The sequence below is a fragment of the Tubulanus polymorphus genome, chromosome 9 (assembly GCF_964204645.1).
Source record: "Tubulanus polymorphus chromosome 9, tnTubPoly1.2, whole genome shotgun sequence".
Classification (NCBI taxonomy): domain Eukaryota; kingdom Metazoa; phylum Nemertea; class Palaeonemertea; order Tubulaniformes; family Tubulanidae; genus Tubulanus; species Tubulanus polymorphus.
The window spans coordinates 12,044,140-12,061,109 of NC_134033.1; the positions used below are offsets into that span (position 1 = coordinate 12,044,140).

The 16,970-nt window shown below is 40.4% G+C and overlaps 2 protein-coding genes across 2 annotated transcripts in view; one reads left to right on the forward strand and one right to left on the reverse strand.

The window, feature by feature from the left end:
• The window catches only part of LOC141911438 (peripheral plasma membrane protein CASK-like), a 183,270-nt gene extending 170,967 nt beyond the window's left edge, over positions 1-12,303 (reverse strand). The window contains exons 1-2 of the mRNA XM_074802459.1: positions 12,073-12,303; positions 9,168-9,240 (exon numbers count right to left, since the gene is read on the reverse strand). Of these exons, the coding sequence (XP_074658560.1) occupies positions 9,168-9,226 (59 nt within the window). The 5' untranslated portion in view covers positions 9,227-9,240; positions 12,073-12,303. The remainder of the gene's footprint in view (positions 1-9,167; positions 9,241-12,072) is intronic.
• Positions 12,304-15,471: 3,168 nt separating this feature from the next.
• Positions 15,472-16,488, forward strand: LOC141911057 (splicing factor 3B subunit 5). The gene is made up of 2 exons (XM_074802017.1): positions 15,472-15,659; positions 16,120-16,488. The coding sequence occupies exons 1-2, from the start codon at positions 15,602-15,604 to the stop codon at positions 16,317-16,319; spliced, it is 258 nt and encodes an 85-aa protein (XP_074658118.1). The 5' UTR covers positions 15,472-15,601; the 3' UTR covers positions 16,320-16,488.
• The last annotated feature ends 482 nt before the right edge of the window (positions 16,489-16,970 follow it).

Sequence of the window (16,970 nt, forward strand, 5' to 3'; positions counted from 1 at the left end):
GTCGTTTTCATAACCTTTCAAACTGCACAACATTTCGTATGACATTACCAGTTAAAAACTGGTGCCAGTAGTAGTCATCATAGCTAACATTCAAAACCAGTTGAACACCAACTAAGTTTAAAAACCAACCTAAAAAAACTTAAGAAGATCCGTCTTGAGATTTTCTTCAAAATGAATTGGGCCGAGTTGCGTACAGTCTTGGTTTACATTCAAGAGCATCTAAAATCTATAGCCAAAGTAACGACTTAAGACCACTTTAGGACTATGTCTCGTAGAACTATTGGGCAACTTAATGATTTTTATCGCTAATCAGGCTCATACATTGATTTTTCTGGGGGGACCAGAGAAACCTGAAAAGGGCAGTTCTATTGGATATAACAATAATATTAGCAATAAGGGCACATTTCCAAAATAAAAACAACTACCCTCCCCTCGCTGTATATGGGCCAAAGGGTAAATACGGAGGTTATATATCCCCGAGTCTTCGCTCGGTCATACGGTGTACAGGGTGGCGGTGTCTGCTACATATCTTTATTGACTTACTACACTTTATCGGAGCGCGGTTACAATATTCAACATTAATAGAACTTCATCATCAGTCGAGTGATGATAGTTACGAGACGACGCCGCGCGGATCCGATATGTAATCATTACAGCCATTATTATTAAAGATCGAACTCTGAAGACGTTCAAGAGTAAAGTCATCATCATCGTCATCATCGTCGTCGAGTTCTAGTTATGAAACCCTTTGCCTGCCAACGCCCATATACACCGTTTGCACTAGGCTATATTCGCAATCTTTGATTTTCCATACATTTTCCAGCACCAAATATCCATATTTCCATATCATGGCTACTAAATGAGATATGAGCTTAGATTCAAGAAGGCAGAATGTGTACTTTGCAAATACAAGTTACTCTTAACCCTTTCAGTGCTGACCCAAAAGTGCTGGAGATGATCTAAAATTTTGAAAAATTCCACCCCAATGTGTTGAATAATGGGAATATCGCTTTAATGTATCTACACCGCGGTGCAGCGTATCATGAGTTACAAATATTTCACTATGTTTGACACAAGCTCTGCAATCTTTCAATCGAGATAAAAACTATTTACTAATTACATCAATACATGGCGATGCAATGTACTGGCAAAGTCCATCACTGATAATACACCGCACTGCGGTGTAGATGCACTGAAAAGGTTAAAAAGTATCTTTAAAAAAAGTATCGACGGAAATCATAAAATCGACGCCGCTGCTACAAAGATCAAATTAAAAATCGATCTTTTATTTTCAGATTGTTGTCTTAGATCGGCAATCGAAACCAATAAATGGCCCCCAGTTATAAAAACATTCAATTCTTTATCGCTCCGTCACACAGTTATACATTATCGGATGGTGTAGATAAAAAAGATTACATCAAGATAACACGAAAAACAATATGATCAAACGTTACCCAGAAAATTAAATAGAAATCTTAAGATGGAAAGTTTAATACTTTTGTAAAACCTATCGCCCAAATCCTCCATGATCCACCAGACCTCATCCCACCCGATTCACCAGACCTCATCCCACCCGATTCACCAAACCTCATCCCACCCGATTCACCAAACCTCATCCCACCCGATTCACCAAACCTCATCCCACCCGATTCACCAAACCTCATCCCACCCGATCCACCAAACCTCATCCCGCCCGATCCACCAGAACTCATCCCACCCGATCCACCAGACCTCATCCCACCCGATCCACCAGACCTCATCCCACCCGATCCACCAGACCACATCCCACCCGATCCACCAGAACTCATCCCACCCGATCCACCAGACCTCATCCCACCCGATTCACCAAACCTCATCCCGCCCGATCCACCAGAACTCATCCCACCCGATCCACCAGACCTCATCCCACCCGATTCACCAAACCTCATCCCACCCAATCCACCAGACCTCATCCCACCCAATCCACCAGACCTCATCCCACCCGATCCACCAGACCTCATCCCACCCGATCCACCAGACCTCATCCCACCCGATCCACCAGACCTCATCCCACCCGATCCACCAGACCTCATCCCACCCGATCCACAAGAACTCATCCCATCCGATCCACCAGAACTCATCCCACCCGATCCACCAGACCTCATCCCACCCAATCCACCAGACCTCATCCCACCCGATCCACCAGACCTCATCCCACCCGATCCACCAGACCTATTCCCACCCGATCCACCAGACCTCATCCCACCCGATCCACCAGAACTCATCCCACCAGATCCACCAGACCTCATCCCACGCGATTCCCCAAACCACATGCCACCCGATCCACCAGACCTCATCCCACCCGATCCACCAGAACTCATCCCATCCGATCCACCAGACCACATCCCACCCGATCCACCAGAACTCATTTGCACAGTTAAGAACCAGTAGCTGTTAATTCAGTGTGGCAGGTGCACAGGTATTGCTGTCATTCAATTCCTGTAGTTATCACTGTACAGTAATTCTACACTGATAACCCTCTCTTCATACACCGAGCTGTATTTATATTGGCTGTATCGGAGAGATGTTTAATAATACGATAAGCAAAAGGAGAATAATAGGTTCTTGAATCCCATCGGAGAATTTGATAACTTGCCCTCGTAGCTTGGTAGATAGTGTGCATACCGTTCAACCATGAAGCCAAAATTCTGGATTGATAAGTCCGTTAAAGTCATCTAGTTTAAAACCTTATAATGCCATATGCGTATATGGTTTAAAGCCCCATAAAGCTACATCGTGGAATTAGGGAATCGTCATCCATGTCAGTCTTCATGTATTAGCGCGTAGTACTATATGGTTCAATTTCGGAATATTTTTACCATAAGAAACAGGAGTGATAATCCATACATCGGATTATAAGAAATGAGATTAAAAGTCTAAATCTAATCGATACATTTCACATTTTCATCATATTTCGCACATTCAATTTGCGCTTCTTTCAAAATCATCGTACCGCGAATATTATTTCTAAATATTTCTCGAGACGAGCAATTTCAATTGAGGAAGACTCGATATCTCATCTCGATATCTCATCTCTGTTGAGTAAAACGGTTGAGATAACTCGCGCGATCGATATATCGCGCACGAAATATTATTGACCGCGGGCGTAAAAACGAGAATATGATCCACGACCGCTTATATAGCAATCACAAATCTCATCGGAGTCATAAAACAATACGATATATCGTCAAAAACATCGATCATGAAATCATCCCCAGTGACAATTCTATCAATCTCTCATATTATTCTATCGCTCCCCGTTGTCCCTCGCTATACAGTCCATTCCCTCACTCCGCGTCTATCATCCCCCTCACTCCCCGTCTATCATTGTCTCACTCCCCATCTATCATCCCCTCACTCCCCATCTATCATCCACCTCACTCCCATCTATCATCCCCCTCACTCCCCGTCTATCATCCCCTCACTCCCGTCTTTCACCACTCACTCCCTGTTTATCATCCCCCTCACTCCCTGTATATAATGCCCTCACTCCCATCTATCATCCCCTCACTCCCATCTATCACCACTCACTCCCCGTCAATCAACCCCTCACTCCCGTCTATCATCCCCTCACTCCCATCTATCACCACTCACTCCCTGTTTATCATCCCCCTCACTCCCTGTATATAATTCCCTCACTCCTCGTCTACCACCCCCCTCACTCCCTAACTATCATCCCCTCACTCTCTCCCATCTTCCATTTCTCTCTCTAACCTTCTATCCTTATAAACCCACCCACTCTTTGACACAGCCCTTTTTTCTATGATATCTAATCTCAGTATTTAGCTGTGTGAGTGTGAGCGGTTCATATCAGTGTTTATCGATTCACAGTTTTCTGCTCGTAGACTGTAAATGTTTTCTTTTTCGTTTATCTTCGGAACAAATGACGGAGGCTTACAGAGAAATGGAGCGATATACATGAGATTGTCTCTCGTGTAGTCGATATGAATAGTGATGCCGCTAAACGCTATAGCTCATCCTAACAGCACAGAAATGTCAACTGCGCGTGTATCACATCCGCTGCCTGTGGGCAGGATTTCATAGAAAAATATTAATGTGCCATCGGGCAGAAAATACGACAAGCGTACCTACAATTAATGATAGACTATACACCATAGTCTGATGATAATAAGTTGAAGTAAACTGACTTGACACCTGATACAGAAAGGCAAAGGCTACTGTAAATATGGGATAATGCAAAGTAGATTCAATGTATGAATAAATCCATCTGATAGGGCAGAGATGTATCTAGTGAGAGCAAGGGGCTGCTGAGAATGAGGGTAGAGAGAAGACTGAGAATGAGGGGTACAAGATGAGAGAAGAGAGCTGAGAATGAGTGGAGAAAAAAGAGATGGCTGATCGTGTGGAGAACAGCTGAGGGTGAGGGAAGAGAGGAGAGGGCCGAGAGATGAGAGGGCCAAGAGAGGAGAGGGCCGAGAGATGAGAGGGTTGAGAGAGGAGAGGGTTGAGAGAGGAGAGGGTTGAGAGAGGAGAGGGCCGAGAGAGGAGAGGGCCGAGAGAGGAGAGGGCCGAGAGATGAGAGGGTTGAGAGAGGAGATGGTTGAGAGAGGAGAGGGCCGAGAGAGGAGAGGGCCGAGAGAGGAGAGGGCCGAGAGATGAGAGGGTTGAGAGAGGAGAGGGTTTAGAGAGGAGAGGGCCGAGAGAGGAGAGGGCTGAGAGAGGAGAGGGCCGAGAGAGGAGAGGGCCGAGAGAGGAGAGGGCCGAGAGAGGAGAGGGTTGAGAGAGGAGAGGGTTGAGAGAGGAGAGGGTTGAGAGAGGAGAGGGCCGAGAGGAGAGGGCCGAGAGAGGAGAGGGTTGAGAGAGGAGAGGGTTGAGAGAGGAGAGGGCCGAGAGGAGAGGGCCAAGAGAGGATAGGGTTGAGAGAAGAAAGGGCTGAGAGAGGAGAGGGCTGAGAGGAGAGGGCCGAGAAAGGAGAGGGCTGAGAGGGATAGTAATTGTAACTAAATATCTGCACAAGATACAGTATGTGACTCATATGTAAACTGATGACACCGCGACAGGCAGTTAGAGGCACAAACGACGGGTATGTCAACGGTATGTAGGTATGTCATCGTTGGTAATTTATATCTAATCAGATTACACGCTGTGTCACGGCAATTGCCATTCACGTTGCCATCAGTCAATCACTGCAGGTCGCGTCGCGTAAATAACATCCGCGCACACGACCCTGAATAACAGACCTATATCCAACAGACGACAACAACAATATCTATGCGATGAGTCCACAGCCACTATACTATAAAATTAAACCAGTTCGTTCTATAGTTGATGAACCCGGTGTCATTACACTTCCCCGATCAACCCAACTCGGTGCAAATGAACCCGCGTTGATTAATAGTTTCGACTAAAAATAGTATCTTTATTGTTTCATAAATTTCTTTCAACTGAAATTTCAACGATAACGATCCAGAACAAGATGCCTGTATAACGTCAGACAATAGAAATTTACGGCACGTCATCGGGAGAAACGAGGCTGCGCAGAAAATTGTTACAACCTTCGTTAAACCCTGAAGGTTACGGATGTATATAAGATTATATGTGTATCATGTTGTATTCATGAATATGAAAATGATCAGCTCATATAACATGCACGAACGAACGAACGATGTGCGCGAATTTAAACGGTTATAATAATCTAAAAGGTTCTCCACCCGGGATCGGAGTTGACTTAGTAAACATCAGACTCGACAGAGTGTAAACAAATACACTTTAGGTTCATGGACAAGTAGGTCTATTTGCGTTAGCAGTTCATCTCCTGAGATGTGTCAGCTCCCTTTTAGATTTGCGTTTTGAGTGTACTACGTAAGAATGAAGAACGCTTCTCTCTTTCGAAAGACATTTTTCTTATCTGATAAAAGTATTGTTTCACTCATGGTGCAATGAGAGGGGATAGAAGTGAGGGACGGGAAGAAAGAGGAGGGAAGAGTTAGAAAGAGGGAAGAAGTGAGACGAAGAAAGATTGAAGAGATAGAGACAGTGAAAAGAGGGGTAGATTTAGAGGGGCATGTACTCCCCCCCCTTTTTTCAATCCAATATTTTTGAAATATTAGGTGAATGTAAGGAAATGTGCCAGAATTCATTTTCTGAAAAAATTATTTTCAATTTAGGAAATGGCATCTAAAAAGCACCTATTTTTCTAAATTCCAAACCCCCAATTGGCAAAGCAGTCGTGGGCGACAACAAATTACTGCCCCTTTCCATTTCGAGCTTTCTAGATCCGTAAAGATATGGGTTGAGGGAGGGAAGAGCATGCTATAGAGGGAGGAGAGGGATAGGAGGGAGTCAGGAGGGAAAAACTCTTCCATCGGATTTGCGATAATTTGACATAATTGCCGCTTCAAAACAACTTCCGAAACAAGCATCACCACCAGCCGCAGTAACAACACTCGAAAATTCGAGCAATAAGCTATTTTCTTCTGAAGCTTTCAACAAGTACTTCTAGCGAACTCATTTCTTCAAGGACTTCATCAAAATATCAGCACGTAGTATGTTTGTCATTTCTAAGTTTTTCATGTACGGGTACTAATCTCGAAGACAACTAACCTTCATCTCTCTATTTCTCTCTTTGTGGCACAGACGTGATAGCAACTACCCAAAACTGACTACATATCTATCATTTCTTCGTCATTGCGTGATTAGATTGCAACATATCGTGTGTCTATCAGCCCTCAAGCCGCCCGAATCTTCCCCTGTCCCCTTTTTCGTCTGCCACACAAAAACTGTAACACTGGGATTCGAACCCAACAGTTTAGGATTAGACATCCAATATGTCAAAACTCAAAATTCCGTACAGAAATCAACATCTTCCTATTCGAAAATGTTCAAGTATTTGGAGTATGAACAAATGACAGATCTGAGCGCTCACTTAAAATCGAAGTCTGGATGAATTTCGAGGGGGGCAAAAGGACACGATTTTGATGGCCCACCTCATCAAATCTTATATCATATGAAAGCGTAGTGTGTTTACAACAAAATAACACAAACTTGTAATACATAAATCAACAGTGAGCTGATTCTGTAACGTGATGAATGTGGATTATCCCTGAAATTTCGACATAGTGAAATTGCTGAGTGCTAATGGGTTAATCGGCAAAAAGATACGTCCGAATTCTCCCGCAAAAAACCCGGACATGAAAATGTCCTGAGACTTTCACATATATACCATTATCATCTATATACAGAGAACGATTATATCACTAACGACTACATAACGCGCTCAGTTTTTAAACTTCATTCGTAAACGACGGAAAAAATGACATTAAAATGCCATTAGTAACAAGTTATCAAGTCATATTGTATTGATTTCTCGCCGGCGGAATCTGGAATATCACTCGCGATATGCTTCATATAGCGAATCACAATCGTGCAGAGACTCACGCGCGCGTACATACTCTATTCATATCCCGGAAAACTATCGCTTTTCAGCTAGATTTATAAAAACTCTTTGAAATTTATTTCTTCTATCACAGGGCGGCCACTTTTACTTGACTTACTTTTTCCCTGACTAATCGCGACATGTACGTTGTTTTTCCTGACTTGATCTGATAAGAATCCAATTAATTAACGCATAATTCGATGGACCATTTAATCGAATAGATCTAATCGAATGAAAATAAAATCAAATTGTTGGATCAGTTTCTTCAGAATCCCGCGGAAAGCGAAGGGTTAAGTTTTGCGAGGCGACCTTTCCGTTTGAAGCCAATTTGAGGTAAACATCGGTAGATGTTACACTACCGCATATAACGAACTCCGAGAGAATTGGCAAAATTCGATTTTCCGTACGATCGATAAATCTTCATATCCGTTAATAATCAAATTTTATCATCAATTGGGTCAAATTTTCAGGTAATACGTAGTACAGGATTCCTACAAATCAGTCATTCCTGGATCTAAGGAGTTTTAACAGGATCCCTACAAATCAGTCATTCCTGGATATAAGCAGTTTTAACAGCGTCCCTACAGATCAGTCATTCCTGGATCTAAGGAGTTTTAACAGGATCCCTACAGATCAGTCATTCCTGGATATAAGCAGTTTTAACAGCGTCCCTACAGATCAGTCATTCCTGGATCTAAGGAGTTTTAACAGGATCCCTACAGATCAGTCATTCCTGGATATAAGCAGTTTTAACAGGGTCCCTACAGATCAGTCATTCCTGGATATAAGCAGTTTTAACAGGAACCCTACAGATTAATCATTCCTGGCTCTAAGGAGTTTTAACAGGATCCCTACAGATTAATCATTCCTGGCTCTAAGGAGTTTTAACAGGATCCCTACAGATCAGTCATTCCTGGATATAAGGAGTTTTAACAGGATCCCTACAGATTAATCATTCCTGGCTCTAAGGAGTTTTAACAGGATCCCTACAGATCAGTCATTCCTCGATCTATAAGGAGTTTTAAAGGAGAAAATTTCATCACTTTCATATTATCCCAATTACAGTAGACTCCTTCTAAATCCTCCTGTTCATTTACTGAAGTAGGTTTCTGTAGTTATAACCGGCGTATAAATTACTAACTATCAAAGTAACAGGGAATTTACCGGTTAAACAAGCCGACAACAGCGTATGTTACTGGGTGTTAATTCTACAGAGCGTGTGAGCGGAGAACAACAACAACAACAACAACATTCAACAGCAACTGAAATATACCGACAACGCCGTGTCATCTTAGGCCTCACGCACGCTTTCACTCTCGCCCACGCGGGCTACGGGCTTTCATAAACTTCTGTTCGCATTAATGAACAGATTTGACCCGCCCTCGCGCCATACGCATGAAAATAGCGCTGAATCAAATCGGGATACAAGATCTTTCAACGTCAGTATCCCCCACAGGATCCGTACAGATCGGTCATTTCTGGATCTAAGGAATTTTGATAAAGGATTCACTCGAGGAAGTGCTCGCATCCCAATTACAGTAGACTCCTCCTAAATCGGTGACTGTTTATCTCGGTAAACCATTTAATTTGGTGGTTTTGTAAACTAAGTTTTCATCTTTAACGCTACCTAAATTCGGTTTGTAATTAGGGAATTAAAATGGCGATTTAATAATCCCAGAGACTCGACTTGCTCCCACTGGAAGTAAAACACAAAGAAATAATCAACACTTACTTTCCGATGATTTCGCAAATATCGTAAACCTGATCGAATAGAACTTCTTCCTCAGCCATATCCGATGTTAATCCTGGCGGGAAAAAAAAAGAAAAATTTCTGTATAATTTAACAATCTGGTTATTTCTATATATGTAACGCATATATAATATAATATATATATATATATATATATATATATATATATATATATATATATATATATATATGAAAATTTATTCCTGTACATTTTTTTCTATCGCGCTTGAATTTCCGTTTAAATTTTAAATTTTAATCATCTAAACCCGAAGCGAATGTTTTAACGTAATTATATCGCCGTTTGAATGTAACCTTCAGCATTGGTAGCATCGGGACTGTAAATATTTCACCTAGTTGAGAATCAAGGAATTCGGTAGCATTGGGACTATAAATATTTCACCGAGTTGAGAATCAGGGAATTTGGTAGCATTAGGGCTGTAAATACCGCCGAATTAATTATCAGGGAATTCGGTAACTAGAGGGAAATTGAACATTTTCCAGCATGGATTTGAGTTAAATTTACCGAGTTGACCCATACCGAGAAGGGAAGAGTTTAGCCTACTGCTCTATTTCTTTACATTTTAAATATTCATATGTGTACCTCACATAAAACGGACTACCTGGTGTATATACACTATTCACTAACCCTGCGTGTCTTCAAACACAATGCAATCAAATAGGCCTAATTTATAATTAAAATGATTTAGATCTGATTAAAACCTCGTGGCCTATTTTGTGCCAACCGATTTAGCTGAAACTCTGTCGACCTGACAATCGCCGGAAAATTTAAATTCTTATTGGGCAGATATAGGACGATAAAAATCACGGATCTACACATTGTGTAATCTAAATTCATAACATTTTCTAGAATTCAGTCGAAGCTAATCCCCACTTAAATCAGGTCATTTGTAACCGATGAAATTAATCTGGTATAGGAAAAATATGGATGGGCCTAAAACTTTGTTAATTTGTATTAAGCGGACGTTGAATGATATAGGCCCTAGGCCAACGCATTTGATTAGGCCTATATCATTAGGAATGATTCGTTGAATTAGGAGCTAAACTTGGATTCGGACTAAAGGAACCAGTTACAACTTATCAAACAACTTAAGAGCAGTCTTATGATTTAAATGAAATTTAGGACTGAAATTATGATTGCGCAACTGTGTCCAGTCCTTAAACATTCGCTTAATACTTGTGAAATATGGGTAAAAATCCTCTTATATTTTTCAGTTTGATTTCTTTAAATCTCTTTTAAATTCTTGTTTTGTAATGAAGATGCTTTCATAGTTGGATAAATTGGAGCTTTCCACTTATTAGGCAACTCCAATTAGATACTCTAGCAATCAGAGAATGATAGAGTTTTGATTAACGGTAAGTGAATTAGGTCTAGTAGAGCATTTGACAACTAGTCACACTAAGCCTGACTGGTCACCACAGCTGACTGGTCAGCACAATTAATTGGATACTTTGTTGAATAGGACACTTCCCCAAACTATCTAGTGTGCCATAACTCAAGTGTAGATGGTGGCACTCCATGTAGACCTATGGGTTAGATTAGTTGGATTCAGATTGCAGATTTGAATTTAGGCGTGGTTGCTCTAGAGATTTTACATTTTTTGAAAGAGGTAAGGCTTATTTGTTTATCCAATGCTGAGAAACATTTGAAGCATTACGTATTTGTATTAGGCCTTTCAGGGACCAGTTCCTGAATAGTTGGTTTAAGATAACGGGTAGATAAATACCATAGGCCTATTAGGCTAACAATGAACTTTTAATTATTACTATGTCAATTATCCACTGGTTACCTTTGAGCAACAGGACCCAGATGTATGACTTGTTCTGTATAAGATTTTATAAGTTATATGCAAGTCGAATTTTGTTGATTTTAAATCGAAATAACATATCTGTTTGTCTTGATTTTAGTTGGTGATTCTGGATATTACCACAGCAAGAGTGAGCTTTAAAATGGTTTCTACCTAAATCAGAGTTCAATGGATCCCGGGCAAAGGATACTTCACGAAAAAGAGCCTCTCGATAGCGACCTATTGCGCAATCGTGAAATAGGAAATAGGAACCAGCCGCGATTTGTGTTAAGGACTACAAACTATGACTAAAGATCTACAATTAGATTTCAAAGGAATTTTGAACAGTAATAAAATCGCTAGGACCTGGGATTCTACAATTTAAGAGCAAGATGACCGAGGTCAGATGGCACAAATTATTCCAGCTGGCACTATACACAAAGTGAATTCAGGCCCAATTTCCTAAAGACACACTAAATTTTGACTACCGAGAAGGCCCTAAATCATAAATATAGGTAGGCCTATCAAGTAAAATCTTGTTGCGCAACAAACTAGGCACTTTTTTCAAAAAAATACACAATCTTTTTATATACCACTACCAAATTTTCTCTAAGCACAACCTACAGCCCTGGGGTGGACCTTTTTATATGAGGACCGAAGCCAGAGGGCTCGATAGAGTTGTAGGAAGGCCTACTGAAAAAACAGATTATCTGTTAACGTTGTGTGTCTATATATGAAATAAATTCTACACATATTATAGACACAGGATTAACAGATTATCGTTTCAACAGTACCTAGGCTACAACACGTACGAGCCCCTAAGTCGGTGGCCGAAACCTTCCGCAAAAAAGCAGGCACCCTGTGCCGAGATAGTCAGCGGAACTTTCGATTCAATTTCATCAATGAAGGAAGCCCTATTGGGCCTCTGCGCAATTCTAAAAACACAAGGTCGAGTTGGTCGGCATCGAGGGTCGGGGAAAGAGGATCAGCTGGCTGAGATAGTTGAGACTAAATAAAACAGAGTGGGGCCAGCGCCGAAAGAAACGGGAGAATTAGCGAACACACAAACACACAACGATTACCTAAAACATATTCAACGCATCAAAAACAAAAGGTTGATTCGTTTAAATCCGAAATTCGAATGAAACAGGCTGAAATAGGTGTAAAACGGCGTGCAAATGCCGAAACGAACTGACAGTGACAGCTCTCTCCAAAATCACTTCCGCATTGAGTCACCGCTCACGCATGCGTCATGGAAGCAATCTGCGACGCCAGTATGGTCCGCTAGATGGCGAGTTGGTTGAAGTTGGGAGCCATCCATCCGTCGGTATCTGCGCTGAAATTTCGTATTCATTAGACACTTTTTGACGCCAGGGAACCACTTGGGGGACGACCATCTGGACCCAGTTCCACAGTTGTGAGTTGGAGTTAACCCAGGCCCCAGTTTCACAAAAAGGATTAAGGTCTATCGATTTAAGATAAACTGAATTGACGATGAAATTAAAATCGAATTAAAGAGTTAGACCATTTTGTGAAACTGGGCCCTGAGTTAAAGTTAGTTCATTTTCAATGAGTTAACTCGGAGTCAAATCTTAATTCAAAACTGTGTGGAACCCCTGGATTTGTCGAGGAGTTAAGTCAAAACTCCTCCTCTGTTCAACTTACGTAAATCAGTCTCTCATAACGTTGCCCTAGATGCCAAATATTGGCCATGCAACGTTCATAACTTGAACTGGAACTGACGCCGAAAGACCTTTACGCTAATGTTCTTATACATTGATAACTACTAAACGTAAAATCCCAAAATCGTGAATGGCAAAAATAGTAGAGATATTTGGGGTGGTTGCTACCACTTCTTCAGTCTAGATATAACAACGTCAAATCAGACACGAAATACTGGACATAGTAGGTTATGGGGACCAGATTACTGACGTGTTTTGAAAGGAGTTTATTGTGAGAATGTACAGTGATTACAAATCAAAGCAGATTCAATCCTTTTTGAGATTTTTTTTTGGAAAAATATTGATGATTCTGATATTCACTAATATCCCCTGGAACCTTCTCCAGAAAATATCAAACGGATTACCTTCACTTTCGGATTTTTCTTACAATTTTTTTGGAATTTTACATGGTAATATTGTGCCGGTTTGAATGGATTTGATAAAGTATTGTGCGTCGGTGAGTTTTTGTCGCGTGTGATGCCTGTTTTACGGTTTTTGTCATCTTGCATCCGGTCCTGATAAATCCACGCATAGGTTGCAAAACTTACGAATTTATAATGGCTTCTGGTTCCTACAGAGTTCGTGGTTGATAAGTAAGGTTAATAAGTTGATAAGTAGTAATTTAAGGACGTGCGGCAGTTGTGCTCTTCCAGTTCACATCTCGCTCGATATGTACCATACCACCTAAATTCGCTCGCTTCGCGCCAGTGTTGATTTAATGCTCAAGTAACAGATATTTGCCCAGCATTGCGGGGAGAGTTTTCAGACCAGTTTGTTATGGGATGTAACAATTAAATCTGACAAGTCATCATTTTTCATCACACTTAACACTTACACTTTTATTCTGTCTTAACAGCCATTCTCACATTCTGTTATTCAGAGGTTGAAACTACAAAATCAAAACGTACAACGTACGATAATGCTTGTAACAGTTTCGCAATCTTCACACTCCCTAACACAATGCTGTATTTTTACCAATCAGGCCAGAACAGACCGAATTCCTAATAGATAATTTCATTGGAATCGCTATCAAGTATCGGACGCAGAAAAGGCGTTTTCTATACCATAGCTGTAAAATATATCCCTGGATATATATGTGAATTTCGCAAAAAAAAACTACTAATACTAAATATATATACATATGATATGTAACAATGCAATGCGCTTTAGTTCTCCGGTGCTTTTTCAAACTCAATTTATTCAAATTTTGATTTAGCATCATTTCAGTGAGTTATAGTGAATGTATATCTATAATCATCTTTAACACAATAAAATTTTTACAAATATGAGTAAATTGTGTTAGACTCCTCACATTGTGAAATAATTTGTCTCATGAATAGCTGCTGCCATAAATCATCGTTATATATATATATGGATTTCATTCACGGTAAGTTATTTTGTCAGCATTTGTTGCGCGCGCACGCACGGCCACACCTTGTGCAGTCACTTCGCATTCCTAGAATTGATGTCTAAGATACCGAAAGCCAAACTCCGATGTTTCTCGCGGAATCATGAATTTTACTCAGACGCAAATTGCAAGACCTTATATCAGTTACATTCTCCTCCTATATGTGGAAAGAAAGTCTGGTATCCACCGTACCGTTTTATTGGTCATTCTGCTTATCTGGTTCCTGTTAGGAGCCTTCGGAAATTCGGCTACTTTTCTGATAATGATAAGTCGCAAATTCCGGTGTCTATCTTACGCTAACTATTTGATCGTTTTATCAGTCAGCGATTCTTTGTACTGTATCAGCTATACATTAATGCCTGTTTTACAGTTTGTTCTCTTGCATCTTAAAACTGGCCCGATATTCATGATGAATTCGCTGATCAGTTGTCAAATATATGATTCTCTGATGGATTCTATGGGAGCGTGTAGTGCTTGGTTAATCGTAGCTATATCTCTAGAACGTGCGGCAGTTGTGCTCTTCCCGTTCACATCTCGTTTGATATGTACACCTACATTCGCCCGATGCGCCATTTTTTGCATTTTCGTAATAAGTGTATTAGTAACAGTTGTTCGCCCAGCAATACTATTGAAGTTTTCCGACCAGTTTGTTATGGGATGCTACAATAAATTATCCGACCAATCGTCACTTTTTATCACATTTGTCACGTATGCTTTTATTCTGCCTTTGACGGCCATTATCACATCAAATTCTGTTATAATAATTCAGTTATTCACAGGTTCAAAAGATGTTTTGTCCGATCAGAAAACTGCAAAATCAAAACGTACAACAATGATGCTTGTAACAGTTTCACTAGTATTTGCAATATTTACACTTCCAACCGCTATTACTGTATTTTTACCAATCTCACCAGAACAGACTGAATTCCTCATAGATATTTTCACTATGTTCGAATTGAGTAATTATGTTGTTAATTTTTACATATATCTTTTACTGGGACGAGAAATTCGTGAATATTTCTGTATGAAAATCTGCTGTATGATTCAGTATGAATAACAATTGTTTCCAAGTCTTTACCAATTCACGCGATCTTCTCTGGGATATCTCATATAGCCGCCGAGCCCTGCTAAATGTATTGAAAAAAGAATTGTGTTACAGTGGAGGCGGTTGGAGGCCGCAAACCGCAAACAAACACTACTAATTAGTAAAAGTATTTAACCCTGAAACTCAATTTTAAAATTCCTATCATAATTTACTGATTTAGAAAAAACGGCGGCAACGTGGCCATGAAATAGAATTTGTGGGGTTCGAACTGCTTGGAACTTGTGACGTCACTAGCCATCAACCAAATCAGGCTTTCAATCTCTTGGTTTAGCGAAGAGAGAACCGGCTCAATAGCACCATCTCAGAAACTGTGGTCGATGAGCAGTTTTTGGATTGTTACCACATGAAACGAATAGATATTTGAATAGGGAACGATCATGGGTGACCGATACAATATTCACAGCCAGTTGGAACATTTACAATCCAAGTATATAGGTAAGTTAAATTCAACAACTTGAATCAATTCAATTAAAACTTTATTGATCCTTATGTTAATAACAAAGAGTGCATAGTAGTTTTAAGTGGACCACGTCTAAATCATAACTGTTTTTTGACCATATTAAGCGGTTACCGAGGTCAGTGTAAAGGTAAAAAGACTTGCTTATGAAACCACTGAATAAACGGTTTACCAAGATGAACAGTATCATATCAAAAGTATCGATTTATTTAGGATAGACTAGAGAGGAGTCTACAAGTAATTGTGATATGAAAGTGGTACAGATACTTCCTTGAAATTTGAAGTGTTCTCCTTAAAAAACTCCTTATATCTAAATTAAAAATGACTGATGTTTTGGGACCATGTTGATAGAATTGATTAGCGAGATCTTTCTTCCAGTCCACTAAATGGTTGCTGGTCGTGTGTATCACTCTCACTCTGTTATCTTCTCTCTACCAGGAACGGGCCACGCCGACACTACAAAATGGGAATGGCTGACCAATCAGCATCGGGATAGCAACGCGTCGTACCTCGGACATTTTGATCTGATCAACTATTTCGCTTTGGCAGAAAACGAAACGAAAGCGCGCATCAAATTCACGTTGATGGAGAAAATGTTACAACCTTGCGGACCGCCTCCCGAGAGACCGGAAGATTAAGCTCATGGAGCCGTTTTTAAATTCCGGGCGTGAAAATGAAAAACAATGATCGAATATTCTCGTACAATTTGAGCGTTATTCGAAAAATCTTGCGTAAAAATGTTTTCAAGTAAAATCACAAAATTCTACAAGGATTTCATTCAATAAAGAACATTTTTTTAAATTTTGACTTGGTCGTTGACGTCGTTGATATAATTGAGATCTCACAATGGGTGGAGGATTTGAGGAGCCTGAAGGAGGGAACCTAGTTTTTATCACAAGTAATCTGAAATATATCTATCATTGTGTTCGTTGATCAAATAATCAAACACTAAACACGCATCATCACCACTGGGGTGAAATTTATTGCTCCAGTAAGATTCTAGGAAAGTGTTAACAGAAAATCTTCGGGAATAAAAATTAATTTTCTTGCAATTCTTTCTGTGGTAGGTGAGTCAACCGCTTTACCGGATGCTAATACATTCGCTGAGCAAAGAGTTCTATTAAAAGTTGCTTGAACATCAATTTAAAAAGCAGTTTCCCCTTAGACAAAGCTTAAATGTTCATACAATTGTCTATTCCAAACCAACTAATGGTTGAGTGCTTAACGAAATGTTTCTTCAAATATCGGTATTCTTCACATGCCACAGTAGAATGTCGAGACTGCGATAG